This window comes from Physella acuta, unplaced genomic scaffold (genome assembly GCF_028476545.2).
Source record: "Physella acuta isolate Inbredline_101_S28 unplaced genomic scaffold, ASM2847654v3 ptg000595l, whole genome shotgun sequence".
Lineage (NCBI taxonomy): Eukaryota > Metazoa > Mollusca > Gastropoda > Physidae > Physella > Physella acuta.
Genome location: NW_026732114.1, coordinates 1 through 19,687, shown reverse-complemented (window position 1 = coordinate 19,687; position 19,687 = coordinate 1). Strand labels below are relative to the sequence as shown.

The following is a 19,687-nucleotide window of genomic DNA, read 5'->3' as shown; positions in this document are numbered from 1 at the left end:
TGTAAAAATATGTTTAAGGGATTATTTAAATATATGTATAACATAAAGGTTTTTAAATATAACAGTTGCTTATAATTTACTTTTGTCATTAGGTCGTCCCCACAGTTACCTGATTGAGTTTGAAGAACTGTTGGATGAGGACCGTTTGATGCACTCAGATTTGTCCATCACATTATCTGGCAGACCAGTGCTAATACCTGGCAAGGTAGTACCAACTCATACTATACTGCTTTTGTGTTGCTACATCATGACAAATATAGACACAATAACCTAACTACAAGTTCAAAGGTTGTGTAAGCCAATCTTTGCACAGCACAATATCCTTTTTTATTTCTCTAACTGGGTAGTTCACATCTATTCCTAAACTGATAGTTTTTAAGCCTCTTTTTTTTAACCTTGTTTTAAATCAAATTCCTAAACGGCTCAGGGGTTTGATAGAGGTTAAGAACCGCCAAGATCATACGATTCACAATCAGATTTTGTCAGTGCGGATGGTAGAATTATGAAGAAGAGTTTGGTAAATCTGCATATAAAACTGGTGGGGTTCAATACCAAAAAAGTTAAGAACCACTGCTCTAATTAAATTGTTCAATTGAACTTTCTTTGAATAAAAAAAAATTGCAGTGGTCCATTTGATTAGTTACATAACTATGCCTAGACATTGAATATCTTTATAACAGTTATTTAACCTTATGATTATATTTCATCAAAGCTAATGTTTAACTTTACTCAGGTAAACAATGCCCTTCAACTGAGTGGGCGTGGCCAGTACGCTGACGTAGGTCGTAGAGAAGGTGAATGTATGAGCAATCTGGCATCATGTACACAAGGGTTCACTGTGGCAGCATGGATGAGGTCAGTCTCATTGAATCTTTTTTATTCAAAAATATTTCATGGGGGATAACTTTATTGCTAGGATTCAGTAAACACTGGATTTTATTCTTCACAATCCATAATAGTAATGTAATAACAGACCAAACACCAACAGTTTATTAAGTTAAATTGAAAGAATTTCATAAATATTATGGTAAAAAATTTTTTTTAAATATTGTATTTTAACCGTAATATTTATGAAATTTTACTTTCAATTTAACTTAATAAACTATTAGTGTTTGGTCTGTTATTACACACAATTTACAAATTCTTTTGAGATATTTAAAAAAAATATTATATGATAAAAGAACTTGTAAAATTGATGTTTAACAAAGTCAAATAAAACAAAGCAAAGATCAACTATGTTCTTTGTTAATGTTATGAATACATTTTTTTCTAAAATTAGGTTCCGACGATTTGAAAACAACATGGTGTTTTTGTCAACTGGTGAGAATGGTATTCTAATGATGTACAAAGATGGGTACATCCAGGTCAGTGCTGATGGCAGAGGACTTATTTCCATACCAAGGTTAGTAGCACTTACTACAGCCAATAATTAAGCTAAAGGGAAATAATTTAATGCAAATACACATTTTTTTTCCAAAAAGAGTACTATACAGAGTAGAAGTAGAGCTCATTTACTGCCCTAATAAAGTCATATAGTTGGATTGTCTGGGTGAAATATGCCTTGCATCCTCTATTGTATTGATGCTAATCTTGTGGTCATCAAAGTATGGGACAGCATGATCTAACTAATGATGGAACGTGTATTTGCTAACCCAAAAAATGATGAGTTCATTATCTTAGGTTGAGACTAAAGTTCAGCGTTTCTTCCAGACTTTTTTCTCCGTGGGGGGGGGGGGGGACACATAGCCCCCCGGAAGAGATGCCTGGATCAAACTCTGCTGTAGTTCAAGTCAGTAGAACGTCCCTGAATCTACCCAGCTCTGATGGGTACCTAATTTAAGTTAGGGAAAGTAAAAACAGCTTGGCATAGTAGTGATCTCGCTAACCAGTCATACCCGAGATCATAGAAACAGATGAGCTCTACTTTACTTACCCCATGTACTGGCAAGTTCAGAAAGGGAAAAGGGGAACTTACATCTAGAGTTCCAGTAAAGACTATTCCTTGATGTTCTTTTTTTTTGTTTATATTTAAATTTAAAAAATATGGGAACTATTTTTCTTCCAGACTGGAAACTGACCGCTGGTACTTTGTAGAGATCACCTGGCACCCTGAGACAGGCCTGAAGCTGTATGTGGACAATGAGTTCCGCCAGGGGTCAGCCAGAGATCATGTGGACCCAAGCCGCTCAGGGCGTGGCAGCTTCTACATTGGGTACCCTAACCAGGGCGATGTGTACGGTAACAGATACTCCACTGGTAACTTTGATGTGGATGAAATGGAGATTTGGTATGGGAAAAGAGAAGACTTACTGGCTTTTGGATATATTGACAGAGGTAAGTCTAAAACCAAAACAGTAAATAGTTACATTGATTTCAAAGAAAGAAAAATATATTTATTAATTTTTTAATTGAGGCTTCATCAGTTTTTTAAAATGATAACAAAAAAAAAGAAACGATTTTACCAATTGTTTGAGAAAATAGATTTTTCTTTAACTGTAGGTTAAGTATTTTATGTTAGATTTTGCATACTATTTTAAAATAAAATAAAGCTTTTATATTTATATATATATATATATATAAATTTGCAATTTATTTTAGTTTTAGTGCTATCGTGTGTAGTATCCCTGTACTATTTTGAGTGGCATCTTGCCAAAATAGTTTGTCTCTGAGTGTTCTATATAGTTGGATTATAATTTTTGTCTCAGTTTAGTTCTATAGGTGTTGTCTTTTACTTTTAGAGTGAGATGTATGAACCACTCTGTTTCATTTTACTGAATCATCTCATTCATATCTTCATATCTGTTCATTTATGCTAATGTATTTCTAAAAAATGCTTTATATTTTTTTTAATATGGTATTGAAAATACATAAAAAAATCAAAACAGGATTGCATAGATTATTCTGAAAGTGTTGTTACATATATATTTCATTATTGCTTAAGTATTGTCAAACTTTTATGCAATTCAATATGCTTAACTAATCAGGCCTAAGTTAGATGGTATTAACTACCTCAGATATGATGAATGTATTATTAACATTCTGTAATTTATATGTGAATCTTATAAGTGAACTCAATTATGTTTGATCAATGTTGCTCATCAGATGATTACAATTATTCTAATACACGTAAGCTCATTTCATTTTTTATCATCCCTGTTACTTTTCATTTGGCTTCATATGTTGAATGTGCCCTGGCATGTTGTATTTTGCATGGTCTCGTCATAAACCAAAACGAAAAATTACTACAGAAACAGTAGACAGGAATTGTAGCGCAAATGGATTTGATCATACCGAAAATAAAACAAGGATCATGATATACAGACTATAGTTTATACAGCCAAGAGAATGTCATTAAACTTTCAGCATGTTTGTAACAATCAAGGATACATTTTTCTATTATTGGCAGACCTAGAGAAGGATTTGTTTTATCTTCTGACCATAGGATGGTATGAAACAAAGCTAAAGCATCCTTAACCAGTATTAACCATTTTTGTTGTAATGTATTTATACTAACTAAATCATCATTATTTGTTGTAACAAAGCCTATCTCCAATTAATACAAATTTTACATTAAAAATTAATCTATTTTTGTTAAATAATTAAATGTGAAACTTTTTAATAATTATTTTTTTTACTGATCTTTTTTTATGTTAAAAAAACTAGATCAAGAGCTTAATCAAATGCAATATAATGGAACAGATGTATGTTACATATAAAAAATATATAACAATTAAGTTGCATGGTTTTTTTATGTATGAAAAACTGTAAGATAAAATTAAGAACAGGTATTCAAATTCATGTTGTTTTTAAAATGTAATTCTTGTTGCATGCTACTATTTCTTTCTACAGTGTAATGTATCCTAACTAATATGTGTATCTCTGTTTTAGAACTCTCCTCTGTCATTTAGTCAAAATTCCAACTTTTCTTTCATTGTTTCTTTTTGTTACCCTTAATGAAACTATTCACAAAATAATTTGTTAGTAAATATGTCAACTTAATAAGGTGATTTAATGGTCTTGTTTTATTTTTCTATCAATCTTTTTCTTTACTAATTCTAGATGATAAAAGTGAGTACATTTTATACTTACATTTTTTTTTCTTTATTCCAAATTGTATCAATATTATTATAACATTACTTTGGAGCTAAATAAGATCATTTTATTTTACTCCAAAATAAAAAATTAAAAAATTAAGACAAATGAAAATATGATATGGAACTAATATTTATACAATTTGAAACATGTTCAATATGTTTACTAAAACTGTCTAGTTATTTTAACTCTTAATATTTTTAAGAAATAAACTAACTGTTTTTGTTTGCATGTTGTTTGATAGTTAGAGTATGTTAGCTGAAATGTGATGGTAATTGTGTTAGAATGGCTATGCTCAAAATTTTTATATTTCACAGTGTGGCATGTGTAGAAGTATTATGTGTATTACAGGATTTGTTGAAGGAGTATTTTTGTTACAGCTAATGACACGAAAATATTCCATTCAATTTAAGTACCTGTTTTAAATATGTAGGTTAATTTTACTCAGTATTGTGTTAAATTTTAATAGTGTATGAAAGTTTTTAACATTTAACATGATGATTATGACAAACTGATAAAAATAATATATAATCATGTATATTTTATATTCCAGAAAAATATGTGATATAAAATATGACTCAAGCTTTTAAAATGGTTAAATAGAATTGACATGACTGGAAGACTAACTGTAAATATTACACTGAAAAATGTAACACATTCCAATACATTATTGCTGCATTATTCTCATTAAATGAAAATTAAAAATAAGAAAAGTTATAAACCATACTAATTTTATCAATTATTATAATTTGATTAAAAGTTATGTACTTCAAACGTGTTACACATTTGAAGAAATGAGTATGGAATTAAAGTATATGAGTTTTTGCTATCTGTATGGTCAATTTTTAATCTTCTGAAAATATTTCTGATAATAACTTACATGTATATTTGTTATTTCACCTGCATTCTCTTCTAACTAAACTAATGTGTACCATCTTTCATCCATGCATGTTGTGTGGATTTAAGTATCCACTATGGACTTGATTGCTGTTATTTCAATGAAAATTAAGATGCTAGAATGTTGATGTTAAATTAATTTTTTTAAGCTTTTTATTAAATAACTATAGGAACCATCTAGTGATGTAGTTATTTGCTGAACACAAAAATGTGTACCTGCAGCAAATGATGTTCTTAAATAAATACTACAAACTCTTTTATATTTTTTTGGAAATTTCAACAATTTTTTTCCATATCTTATAGTTTTATATGCGTTTATCTACATCTTGATTTTTTTTTTGAGGTTTTTAAAATTATAATCCACTTTTATATAAACAAATGACTCTTCACAGGTATTTTTATTTAACATTACTGTAAAATTTGCATGTCATGTAACCTGCATGCTTAATCAGCATCTGCCGTTTAACTTAATTTAACCTGCTTCGTAACCTTTAACCTCCCCAGATAACCTGGGTTACGAATCTTTCTCCTTCGACAAGATCGACGGGCGCCAGATCCCCCACACCAAGTACACCGTCCTCGTTGTTGGGGACGCTCGTGTCACGGGTGGACGCTTTGGCAATGCAGTCCAGCTCAACGGACAGCGCCAGTATATAGACCTGGGAACACACTACCAGAAATGTTTTGGTAACCTTGACCTCTGTACCCACGGTCTAACCCTGTCGTTTTGGTTGAATCCACGAGATCTTCGAGACGGCACCACTTTTCTTTCAACGCCAACGTATAAACTTTATTACAAAGACGGGCGTTTGATTTCGGATTTCCGGGGGAAGAGAAGAAATTGGTCGACAACATCGACGCGACTTCGCCCAGATGAGTGGCAGAGATTAACTTTGTCGTGGCATCCGAAGAAAGGGTTGAGCATGTATATTAATGATGAGACCGTGGACACTGACCAAATAGGCGCTGACGCCCCACAGAGGGACGAGCCCCCCACCGAGCATGTTTATGTAGGTCGTGACCTTTACGATGATAGGAACACGGCTAACATGCTGGCTGATGAGTTGCAGGTGTGGTATGATGACCTTGATCAGTTACGGGTCACTGGTCAGTACAGAGGTAAGAAGAAATGTCACCATCTTATTAAACTTACACTACCATCACCATTGATCAAAAGATTAGTTAACTCTTTCATTCCTTGAAATTAACAATTTTGATTTCAAGGGGCATAATCCTACCTAGTTAACACCTGTGTAAAATAAAAAATAAAAACTAGTTAAAAAATCATTGTTAATAACTAAATGTTATTGTTTGTATTTTAACAATGCTTGTTAAACACTGTCAATAACTGCAAGTATTTTGTGTCTTTAACCAAAACAAAAGAAAACTTTGAATCAAACTTTACAATTCACTTTTTTTTTTAAATTGATTAAAAAATGTTTTTATATTTTTTAATCCATTTCTTTTAAAACTTCCTATAAACCATGTTTATTTCAAATTTTAGTGTTTCTATTTCATAAACATCAAATTTCTATTTCATAAACATCAAGTTTTAATGTTTCTGTTTCATAAACATCAAGTTTTAATGTTTATATTTTATACCAATAGATTAAAATATTATCTTACATTTCTTAATTATATTAGATTAAGAAAATAGTTAAAATAACAGTTTTATTGTAGTAATAGTAACATATTTCATTTTAAAAAAAACAATTAAACTGATATTCTTTTATCATCTCTCTTTCAACAGTTCAAGTGGTGCCCATGACTATTGTCTTTGACGATTATAGAAATGATGTTATCCGTATCCGTGACCGAGATATCCGAGGGTACGGAGGTATAGAGGTGACAGATGGTAAAGGTTACAACACTAAAGGCTTATACCTGCCAGGTGTTAACTCTTACCTGGATTTGGGATCCAATTTCACATGTGGAGGTAAGAATTTAGGTGTCATTGGAGGTTGAATGGTAGAGCTGATAACTGCTAACCTGAAAGTCTCGAGATCAAATCCTGGGCTTGAATCTGTAGTACATCATTGAGTCCACCAGTTGTAAAGAGCACCTGATTATTGATTTCATTAGAGATGTGGAACAGCAAGGCCAGTCGTAGAGAATGTAACTATTTACAAATCCAAAAGTTGTTGAGATGCAGGGGTCATGTTTGTATGATGTATATGAGTTCACTCAGCCCTGATAAGTACCTGACTCAAGTAAGCTTGAAATGTAAACTTCCAAATCTTAAGCAAACGTTAATACTAACCTTGAATAAATCACCAAATAAATTGTAAACAATGTTCGTACCATTGACGATACATCAAACAGCTTAAACTTCTTGATAGAGCCAGCTCAGCACTATTTAGTACCTTACATGTGTTGGGTTTAGTTAATCTCTGTTGCTTTATTGATCATTTAATTGCAGAAAAATTAGATAGAAATATAATGTTCAAATATAATCTGCAAATATCATCATAGAACAAAAAATCAACCAAAAATCAAGTGAAAATGTGGTTAGCACTATGCCCAGGTGCCTTTACTTTCCCTAATATAAGTTAGGTACCCATCAGAGCTGGGTGGACTCAGGGACATTCCACTGACTTAAACCTGGATTTCAACTCAAGACTTTCAGTTTACAGTCTAGTACTCTACCGTTAGGACATGCCGTCCAAAGTAATAATTAGTATCATATTATTCTTTGTGAATCAAAATGCATGGGCTTTCTTAAAAATATATATTTATATATAATATATATTTTATTTGTTCTACGCCAGGTGACCTATACAAGTGTCGTCAAGGTGTGACCCTAAGGATTGGCCTACAGCCCATGACCTTGAGGAATGATATGGTTTTCTTTGATTCCTTCCCCATCAAGCTGTACTACAGAGACGGCCGCCTGCGGGGTCAGTTCCAGACTGGCAACCAGGTCTGGAATGTGGAGTCAGCTGATTTCAAGGCTGGTTACTGGCAGAGGGTGAGTACATTCTTAAACAGTGACAAAAATTTTTTTTAAGAGGTTTAGAGGTCAGCGTCGTTGAGTTGGTAAAAGCTCATGGTTGCTAAACAGAAAAATCTCGAGTTCGAACCCTCGGGCAGATGAGGCTCGTTAGCTGGGGGACAGCCTTTCTTCTAGGAGAGGCAACTCCAAAATCAAACAACTGCTGCCTTGTAGTTTGTTCTTGGTTGCATAAAGGCTATGGAAGCAAATCCAAAAAGAAAGGCAGGCTGAAATCAGAGTCAATGGCCTCTATGGCGCATAACCAGTTGGCACGTAATCCTTAATTGTGATGGAGGGGGATACCTTCCAATACTAAAATTAAGAACAAAGAAGAAGAAGTGAGGTTTAGCCATTCTTTATAATGCTGTTTTTAACTACTGTTTTAAAAATTTTAAGTTAGTGCAGGCCTAGACTTTGCTGATAATTTAAAAATTTTAAAATCAAATTTCCTTTTACCATTTTTTATTATTTTGTATTATAATTATTATTTTTTTTATTTTATTTTAAAATGGTTTCAACTATAGGCACAGCAGCCTTTTTACACTTTGGGCATTATTAAAAAAAATATCTATGACATTTATCACTGAGAATCCTAATTAGTTGAATGTGTATAACACTGACCGTTAATATGGATTAGTCTTGTAGTGACAAAAATAAATTTTTGACCTCAGGTCGAGTTAACCTGGCATCCAAAAGAGGGTCTGGTCATGTATATAGATGGACGCAGGGTGGATTATGAAACTTACCCCTCGGAGCAGTCCGTGCAACAAACAAACGACTGGAGGACTTTATTCGGACGTTCATTGCAGGTTGTAATTTTATTTTGTTCATTAAACCCTCTACTATGGCTATAATGTAATTTGTCAATGACAAAATTGTAACTTTTTTCACTATTTAAAACAACTATAGTAGCTATATATACAATTTTAAAACACCTAAAAAGTGAAACTTGTTATTCATAAAGATATTTATTTATTTTTTAAATTCTAAGCTGATCAGGGCTAATTGTAGATCAGATAGTATAAACAACATAATTACATTGCTACGTATTCTGTTGCGGTCTAGATAGACAAAAAATAATTTCTCACTTAAGAGATTTTAATGTTTTGACTAAAAATAGAAAATAAAATATTGTAATACATAAATTTTATCTGTTTGAGCTAATCAGAATCTTTCTTAAAATTTTTACTTGTCTCCAGGGTGGCAAGACTCATGCCAGTACCAAAGTGGATAGTATTGAGTTATGGACAGCCTACAGGGACTATGTACCTGAGGATCCTTACCTAAATATTGTTGTGGCAACTCAACGTCCTATTGTTGTGGACGAGCGGCCGGTAATTGACATAGATGGGGATTACCAAAGAGTAACCATTCATGGCAGTAAGTTGTCAGAAATTTTAAACTTTCCTTATTACTTTCATATTTATAACATAATAATCAAGCTGTTTTTCATGTAAAAAATACAATATTGCCAGATAAAACCGACAATATTGCCTGATAATTCCAAAAAATTGCCAGGAAAAATAAAAAAATATCTTTTTCAAACATTAATTTAAAAGTATAAAAAGAACACATGCTATTTAAAAAAAATATTTTTAGTTAATAATCTCTCTATCAAGTGATTAAAATAATTAAATAGAAAATTTTAGACTCCTCCAAAATTAACCACTCTGACTTTAGGCTTGTAAATGTTTTCTTGCATGGAAATTTCCCCATTACCCTCATACAGAATCCCAGCTTTCTATTTTAAAGATTGCTTTTTACTCTTCTTTGTACCAGTTTAAAATCTGTTGCCATGTGATTCTTTGGCATAATAATGCATTTTTATATTTACTTTGATGGAAATAACACAACAGTTTATCTGTAAAATTAGCCAAAATATTTTTTCTAAATCTGCCAAATTGATAATTTATGTTAAAAATGGTTTTAATTTTTTCTGTCATGGGTGTATCAGATGGACTTTGCTGATAATCTATATAAAAAAAGTAAAGATTCCTCTTTAGACCTAACGATCCATTGGGCAGATGAAATGGAGCTCATATGTTTCTTGACCTCGGCATTTAAAGGGATAATGTGGTCAGCACTATGCCCAGCAGCCTTTACTTTCCCTAATGTTAGTTAGGTACCCATCAGAGTTGGTAGAACTCAGGAACGGATTTAAACTCAAAACTATCAGGTTAGCAATCTAGCGCTCCACCACTAGTCCACGCAGTCCCATTGATAATCTATAGCTTGTTGTCAAATATCAGGCTGGGGCTGGAGTTTTAAGATAGAGATAGGACTGTGATAATGGACAGCATGGTCGTGCATATAAGTACTAACCTAGAATATCATATTTGGTTTCTGGGGTTGTGCACATGAGATGTTTACAGTTTATTCAGCTTTAATGGGTACCCGACCAAAGTTGGGTGAAGTAAAGCTGGTTGGGCACAAAGCTGAGATACAGGTGAACTCTACTTCAGCTACTATAGTGGACAGCATTGAAGAGGCATGGTGTGATTGACTGTTAAGCTGTTTTAAGAAATGTAAAATTTGGCTGGGCATTGTGCTGACCACACTTTACTAAGGTCAAGAAAACTAATAACTCTATCTGCTCTCTTGATCATCAAGCATAAAAGTGTTTACATACTTTATTAAGATACACCAAGGGTTAGGTTTAGCACTACTAGTCAGGTTAAGCGAAATGAGCAATGTCCATCTGTGAATTTTCAACAAAACAATGATTTTTCCAAACTAAACAATCATTTTCCAAGCAAAAAAATATTTGTTTTGCCAAGCAAAAGAATTATTTTTCCAAATGATACAATCCTTTTTTGTTTTTGTTTTTTAAAATCATATTTTTCAAACAAAACAATCTTTTTTACAAACAAAAATAAACAATAATTTCCCAAACAAAACAATTGCTTTCCCATACAAAACAATAATTTTTCCAAGCAAAAAAATATTTTTCCCAAGCAAAACAATCATTTCCCTGGAGGAAAAAATCTTTTTTTTCCAAAAATTTTTTTTATTTTTCCAAACAAAACAACCATTTTTCCAAACAAAATTATTTTTCCAAGCAAAAACAATCATTTTTTTCCAAACAAAACAATCAATTTTTCCAAACAAAACAATTATTTTCCCAAACAAAACATTTATTTTTCCAATAAAACAAACATTTTTCCAAATAAAACAACTTCCAAAACAAAACAATCATTTTCCAAACAAAACAATACCAAGTGACTTGTGTGTCTGCTCTCCAAACCAACCAATCAATGCTGCTATGCTTTCAGATACAGAAGACATAGGTGAGTTGCCCAGCATGGTACACACAATAACATTAGCCATTTGAAATATACCTGTGTAGTCATTTTTTCAGTCATGTTTAGATGATGCTCAGTTCTCGCATGGCTTGGGTTATTCACATGTTTTCTACTCATATATAACAACTGTTTTTTTTAAAAATACAAATGCTGACAAGTAATCGCAATATGTATGTATGTTTTGCATTAGTGAGTTCTTCAGTCAAGTGCATGTATGATTGTGAGTGATCTATCTTTCATTCAGCAACGGAACATCATGTATAATGAGAGTGTGGCTTGTCTAATTAGTAATCAAGTTTTGATTGAAAATTAGGCCTACTTAGGAATCATTTATAGAGGTGCTGGTTTTTCTGATTGTCAGACAGTGATTCTATTTTTTTTTTACCTAAAATTTTGGTATTGTCAGATATTTTACAATTACCTGTCTTCATTTAGTTTATTTTGTTAAACGAATTGGTATTAGCAGTTACTTTTCCAGCTAGGCGTAGGGCTATTCTAACTCTAATAATAGTCTTTTGTTTTTATTAGGTTGGGTTAAAATTAAAAACTATTCTGGAATATTTGTTACCCTTCTGTTGTTATTAACAGGTAGATCTAGACAGCCGTGTTTTTTTTTAAAATCTATTTTTAACATCACCTACCAAGTTACTTCCCTTCTAACAAGGAAATTTTTAATATTTTATTTCGTCAAAAAGAATGGGTGTTCTAACTTCGTGTTTTGACTTTTTTTTGTAACTTAACTGCATTTATTTTAAAATATGTGATTCAGTTAAAGCTACTCTCTGTATTTTTTTTTACTACTACAAGTACAGAATATAATAAAATAGGCTTACAATAGGCTTTTAATGAATATTTTAAGTAGCATTTATTATTCTATCCTTTTCTGGCACCAACTTCATTATATTTATAAGCAGACGCAAGTGGTCGCCATCTTTCTTTACATTTTCTCCCAACCTATAGTTTTTTTATTGCTTGGTTTGTGTGAGAGTGAATCTTGGGTTCCTAAAGATGTTTTCTAACGTTTTTTTTTTAAAGCTTCAGGTGTAGCTACCATAGCCTTCATCTTTGCAACATTCATATAGTTCAGCAACCTGCGTACAATTTTTAATAAGCTAATTTAGCTGCTAAAGCATATATTTTTCTTCCCCAGAAACCTCAAAGCTGATCTATCCATCCTACATAATTCATTAATTTTATCATTCCCAGTTTCTGCATATTTTGAACAGGAAGTGACGTAAATGAAACATAAATGTGTTTCTTAACAAAACAGTCATTTTCCCAAACTTTGTTAACTTATGTATTTTATGTTCTTTGATATTGGCTTATACAAATATTTTAAAATAAAATATTTATAATTAGAATAGACACAGGAATAGTCATAGCATTGGCAACGTTATACCTCACTGTTTTTGCTTGCCTATGAAATTTGCACAAATTGTACCGTACCAACATAATGTTTTACGAATTACCTCTGTCTAGCAGGGGAGGCAATGCTTCATATAATGCATTGGTTTGAAACATGGCTTGTGCTAAGCTGCTTCTGATTTTCTCTTTCACTATCCTGATATTTTTGATTTGCCTGTTGTATAATCTATATATTCATATTTCATAATTATACGGTTTTATTTCAGATGAATATGTGTGTATTATTCCCTAGATGAATACAAGTTGCATATATTTGTGATTATAGACAATTCGCTTAAGAAACCATTATCCCTACTTTGAACTTTTTAGCGCAATTTCATTCTGGAGAATTGCGTTTATTAACTCGTCATTTCTGGGAATAAATGGATGAATGAATGAATGAATGAATGTATGGGTGAATGTGTGTCCGGGCTTTAAGTCGTATCTCCTCCTCAACGAAGCAATATCGATGACTAGTTCCAAAAGCAATTATGTTAAGCAAGTTACGAGAATGAACATAGGCCATAAAAATTCCGGGTTTCTTTCATGGATTTCCCGGAAAAGCCAAAAAACCTCGAAAAATAGCAGTTTTTGGCCCATATCTCGGCAACCAGACCACTTAGCGACTTGAAACATGTACCAATCGATTCCTGCCATAATTTAGAACAATATTGCAGAAGAAAGTTTTCAAAAATATCCTTTCGTTCAGTCACAAAAAATTTTTTTAATTAATTAAAATTTGGACCGAATTAGTAGGCATTTTTTCCAACCACACCACACGCGTCATCACGTTCAATAGCTGCGCCATCACGTTCAATGGCTGCGTCATCACGTTCAGTAGCTAGGCGCGCAATGGTTTTTAGTCATGTAACTCTCATTGTAAATAAAACATGTAAAATACTGAAAAAAAATTAATAAAAAACGTTTTAATAACTAACCAATGGTTTTACTAACCCTGCTCTTGATTTACGCTACGACAGAGCTATTTTTAGATAACATAAGGAAATTGCGCTTAAATTGTCACAAGACTTTTTAATTACCTTGTTTTACACTTAGCTCGGTCAACATAGAGCATATTAATTTCTATTGTAATTCACTTTTATTTCTCTATAACGCGAAATGATGGCTGAAATTCAGTTTCTCATTTCACTTTTTAAAAACTGCAAAAGTGCTACGTCACATTATCTGAACCTCCCCCCCCCCCCCCCACCCCCAACGCTCATAACATATCGTCCGAAATCGGAAAATAACGAACCCCTCTTTCCCTTTAGGAGTGTGACGCAATTTCGAGATGACCCCCGCGGGTATCTGCATAGGGTGGTTTTCTTATTTTCTTAATGAGGGCTGGGCGAGTGGTCGGGGGATAGAGTATCTGGTTGGTTTCCGAACGCTGCTTCTCGTGCTGCGAGTTTATGACGTCATCATTTGGTGACGTAAGGCCTGGTAACTTTACCAACTAGGGATACAAATTGTATCATTTCAATGTAGGGCCTTGGATAGGCTGCTTTTAAAAACAGAACTTCAAAATAGAAAAGAATATAATTTAATACACATTTGTGTGTTACTACTAAAGTATAAGATAAAATAAAATAGGTCAGTTATGAAGAATTGACTAATTAATATTTCAAATGAAATTATTATGAATATCGTGATTAATCAATACGTCTCATAATAGGAACACGACTTTCCGACACAAGTAGCTCAACCTTTAAGAAAAAAAAAACTACACAGTGGACCTGGGACGTTTCTTTAATGATTGGCTATTTTAGGATTTCTGCATACATCAGCTAAATTGTACTGGAGTAATCCTAGACCTAATCTACTTGCGATAGATTACTCCGATTCCCTCCCCTCTTCTCTCTATCCTACTGAAGTAATCCTAGTCCTAATCTACTCCCTCCCTCCAGTAATCAGTAGTTCAACCACATCTCTCTATTATTGTTTCTTTCAGAGATTTTTTCTGAAGTGCCCTCCTCACGAAAGGGGGGGGGGGAATAACTTCCTAGTAGGGGGGGGGGGGGTGGGCTGCGCAATCTGGTTAAAGTATTTATTAAGTCTATAAAAATTGTATTCTTTTAAATTGTGTCCACGTAGAGGTGTAGCAGTACCGTCTTACACCTCACCCCCCCCCCCCCCACACCCAACCCCTACACACCCGTATATAGAGATGCTAGAAAGAACATTGCCCTTAAAACATACATTCAAACAGAGATATTTAGATCACTCAAACCCCCTACCGACCTAGTCTACATCCTCTTTAAGTAGCACTACCCTCCAATTTTAACACCATCACTCACTTTCTCTCTCTCTCTCTCTCTATCAGTTTACTTTAAATAACACCCCCACCCCTATGTTAACACCATCACTCACTTTCTCTCTCTCTCTCTCTCTATCAGTTTACTTTAAATAACACCCCCACCCCTATGTTAACACCATCACTCACTTTCTCTCTATCAGTTTACATTAAAACGAAAACCCACCTCCTGTTACAGAACACCGCGAGTAGCGGGTGCTCACAGCATGCATCTTACCTTACTCTGTGCTCACTCACACACACACGCGCGCCAGGTGGACGTAAAACACGTGTGTGTGGTTACACACTTCCGTTGGTCTGTATGTAGATACAGGCTCATGTTAGGATCGCTAGAGGAATCACTGGAATTTCACCAGAACAATTTTTAATATTCTCGAGATAATTTAATCTCACAGTTCAGCCTATGCTGATGATGGTGTTGTACTCTGTCGAAGCTGACGTCATATTAAACGTGTTACTGTTTTGGTTTCACACCTGCGAATTTTATACACACTAACCGAGGCTCTTATTTCTAATGATTAGACTATGTAGAATATCAGTTAGATAATATTTAGTTTGTCGTCGATTTTCACCGGGGGGGGGGGGGGGGGGGGGGGGATAAATATATGCCATGAAGACAGCAAAATACTTTCTCTATCTCTTAAAACCAATAAATTACACACAGACAGACACGCATATATATATATATATATATATATATATATATATATATATATATATATATATATATATATATATATATATATATATATATATATATATATATATATATATATACTAGCCGTCCCGGCCAGGCCCTGCTCTGGCTTCTGTGAAAAACCTTTCTGTTAAAGACCATTACCTGTGTGTTTAGTAATCATCATAAACCCGGCATTGCCCACCCAAACCACAACCAACCAAAACAACAAAACGCAAACATAACGCTAACACAATTACAAATACAAACGAAAACAAAAACCTAACAACAAACCCAACCACAAACACCAATACCAACCAAAAAAAACAACGAAAAAGCAAACAAAAACAAACCAAATCCAAACGCAAAACCAACCAGAAACACAAATACAAACCCAAACAAAAAAACACAAACAAAAACGAAAAAAGAAAGAACAAAAACGAACCAAATCACAACGCAACCACTAACGCAAACCCACCTAAACACAAAGAAAACACTAACGCGAACATAAACGCCCGGGGCGGAATCACCTGTTTTAGCTTAATGAACGACTTTAGTACCCCAACTTATTCATAGTCTTTTGCACTCACTTAAACGAACGCGCCTGTTTCAATTTAATGAACAATTTTAATACTCCAAGCTTATCCGTAAAATACCTACAACATTTGCACTTGATCAATCCCCGATAATTATGTAATTATTTTTTTTCCCAACACCAAAACAAAGTAATAAAAAGTAAATTATTTTCCACTAATATGCAATGGTTTTATAAAGGGAAGTAATTGTGTCTTCCTAATTTATCAAAGGGAAGTAAGTGCTATAGGACTAAATAAAGACATAATTAGAATTTTTGTAAAAGATGATATTTTTTTAAAACTTGTGTTTAATGAACATGCTTATAATTATTACTATAATTTGAAAAATGAAAATTATTTCCTAACACTTTCAATAGTAATTTTTTTAACTCATAAATTTAGACAAATGCGCACGATAATTATCTAACACTTAAATCCATCCAAGACCAACGACAAACATGCGTTACATACAGAACTGAGCTTTATATATTAGATACGTAGGCCTACATGTCGACTTGAGTATATTTGGAGTCGTTAGCTTACTAGTTTGCTCTTCACTCTCCCCTCTTCCCCCCCCCCCCCCCCCCCCGCGAAAAAGTCGCCAGTTGGTATATGCACATAAGTAGAGCTACGACCTAGTTCCTACGTCTGCCTGGGTTCTGAGGAAGCTGACCTTTAGGGGTCCCAGCATTCAAGATTACAGTCTACAGAACATATGTTTTTTAGAGTAACTGCCCTTTGAAAATGGCTGAAGTCCTCCCCCTAATGGACTATGAATCAGTCTTGCTACAGTCCACCCAACGATCTAATGCGAGTTGCTGGTGGCCGTACAAAAGACGTAGTTCGTGTAGGCCTATAGCCTATTTTGGTTAATGAAGTTAAATGTCATAAAGTTAAAATAATACACTAGAGTTTAATAAAAGTCAGGGAAAAGTTATTTTGATGTACATTAGTGTTTAGTTAGTAAATGTGACGCAGCATTCTTGTTGTATTTGCAGCAATAAAACAACGAAACGTATATTTACTTTCATTAGAGAGATGGAATTTTAGGGGGTTCGTTTGGGAACTTTGTTACATTTGTTCCGGTTTAAGTAACGAGGTGTGATATACAAAGATTTGATTTAGGGGTAAAGGGGTCATCCATAAGTGACGTCACACTCGTAGGGGGGAGGGGGATCCGTAATTGCGTGACGATGTGTGATGAGGGGGAGAGGGGGGGGGGGGGGGTTCAGCTGTTTCGACGTCACATTTTTGCATTATAAAAAAAAAGCTAGAAAACGAATTTTAGACGTTATTTTGCGTTTTAGATAACTGTTTTAATGAATTGTAATAGTTTAGACAAGATTTCGGAAAAATATCGATGTTTAAAAAAAATTCAACTGCAATTTTGAGGGGGGTTGTAAGTTGAGGTGTGACGTCATTTTAGGGGGGGGGGTCTGGCTTTTTGTGACGACGTGTGACGGAGGGACGGGGGAGGTAAAAACCGTCAAAAAAAGCGTGACGTCATTTACGGATGACCCCAAACCTGTATGTAATAGTGTGATACGATTTATGGACGATCTCTAAAATCTTAAACTATTAATGGAACTCCGCAATAAATGATGAGCACGGCTTTCCGTTTTCGTCCCCCAGAAGGTTATAAGTATACACATAATTTTCACTGATGGGACGGAAATTAAATTTATATTCAGTTAATTTCTGTTACATTGTTTGTCGTAAAAATAGCATCGTAAGACTGACATATTAGCACCGACCAATAGAATCATCATCTGGAGTGAGCACACGTTTCTGTGTTGTTTTGAAAATCATAAAATCCCCCGCACTTTAGCCATGAAGAATGTAAACAAGCGCACATATATCAGTTTGTTTGTTTCGTTTTTTTTTCAGCTCCCAGAACTGAGAATTTAAAAAAAAAAATAATTTAAAAAAAAACACATCTTCTAGGTTATAGAAATTAATGTATCCATTCGAAGATTTAAGTTCAAACCTTTAAAAAAATAATCTTTACACCCAAATGTTGTTATCGATTTGCAGATTGAGTTGTTAGTGGTCATACTCAACTTCCCCCCCCCCCCCATATACACACATAAGCACTGTATCTATGGTGAAGTATAAACAGTGTAGCACTTGTAATCTGAGGCGTGACGTGTTCCAGAGAATTTAGTGCGAGTCCATCTTCTACACGAGATAATGTTTGATAAGGCGCTCCAGTTCTCGCTATTGCCGTGTGTGGTGGTTGGGGGGGGGGGGGGTATTTCTATTTCAGTTATATGTTACGGTGGGAATAAACTTTTCAGGCATCTAATTAGTTGATTAGTTTTTGATTAAGTGTCTGGTGTAAAATCGATTGTCGGCAGTTTTTTTAATCGATCCGTATGGTTACCTCATCACAACCCCCCCCCTCCCCTCCCGAAGAAAGTCTAACCACCCCCCCCCCCCTCCCTAAGAAAGTCTACCCCCCCCCTCCCGAAGAAAGTCTACCCCCCCCCCCCCCACACACACACAAACCGAACGAAATGGAATTTAAATACAAAACATATACTTCTATCGTGTCCGCCCCCCCCCCCCCCGGAAATATCAATCTCCCCCCCCCCCCCCCCGGAGAAAAAAGTCTGGAAGAAACACTGCCCACCCATGTTGAAATATAGGTCAAGGTCAGTTTGCTTAATTGATACTAATTACTTCACCTGTAGGCATTTCTGAATGCACTCAAACAATGAGTAGAGAAAAAGAAAGGAGTGGGGGGGGGGGTTAAACTTCTTTTATAATGTATTATACTGGCTAATATTATTAGCCAGTAGTACTCCTAAGAAGAATTAAATTAAGTAGCTTAATATCGCTGTTAATATACTTAGATACCTCAACCCAATGCGGAGCGATACTTTTTTTTCTCAAGTGTTTTCTAAGGGGGTCACTAATAATCTAATATTGCTTATGCTAATACTGTAAACCATAACCTTTATCCGGCTGTTTGATTATTATTGCTCTGGAGGTATGGCTAACCACAAAAAAAAACATCATTATTTTACAGTGCGTGCCGTCGATCCTAGTAAAACCTATTTTTTAATGAGCTTCTTAACCCTTTATATACGGAATTAGGTTCTGAAGGTAAACGTTACTATATAAGTACCGTCAGTGGATAAACGGTTAACATAACCATTTATACACCATTATGTATATAAATCACAGCGACCAGAGTTTCTTCCAGACTTTTTTCTCCGGGGGGGCACTTGAAATTTTCGGGGGGGCGGTAGACTTTCTTCGGGGGGGCGGACACTGTTAAAAGTATATATTTTCTATATAAATTATATAAATTTCATTTCGTTCGGGGGGGGGGGGGCGGTAAAAATTTTTCGGGGGGGCTTCGCCCCCCCGAAGAGATGCCTGGAAGAAACTCTGACAGCGACCACATGTTAAAACGTCGGTTGTTTCGAC

At 34.3% G+C, this 19,687-nt stretch overlaps 1 protein-coding gene across 1 annotated transcript in view; it reads left to right on the top strand.

Annotated features, from left to right (window-relative positions):
• LOC131947496 (uncharacterized) overlaps positions 1-11,312 on the top strand; it is a 63,238-nt gene extending 51,926 nt beyond the window's left edge. The window contains exons 15-25 of the mRNA XM_059308716.1: positions 93-205; positions 734-855; positions 1,280-1,402; positions 2,066-2,334; positions 3,103-3,126; positions 5,494-6,108; positions 6,740-6,925; positions 7,758-7,957; positions 8,653-8,790; positions 9,181-9,361; positions 11,254-11,312. Coding sequence (XP_059164699.1) covers positions 93-205; positions 734-855; positions 1,280-1,402; positions 2,066-2,334; positions 3,103-3,126; positions 5,494-6,108; positions 6,740-6,925; positions 7,758-7,957; positions 8,653-8,790; positions 9,181-9,361; positions 11,254-11,312 — 2,030 coding nt within the window. The remainder of the gene's footprint in view (positions 1-92; positions 206-733; positions 856-1,279; positions 1,403-2,065; positions 2,335-3,102; positions 3,127-5,493; positions 6,109-6,739; positions 6,926-7,757; positions 7,958-8,652; positions 8,791-9,180; positions 9,362-11,253) is intronic.
• The last annotated feature ends 8,375 nt before the right edge of the window (positions 11,313-19,687 follow it).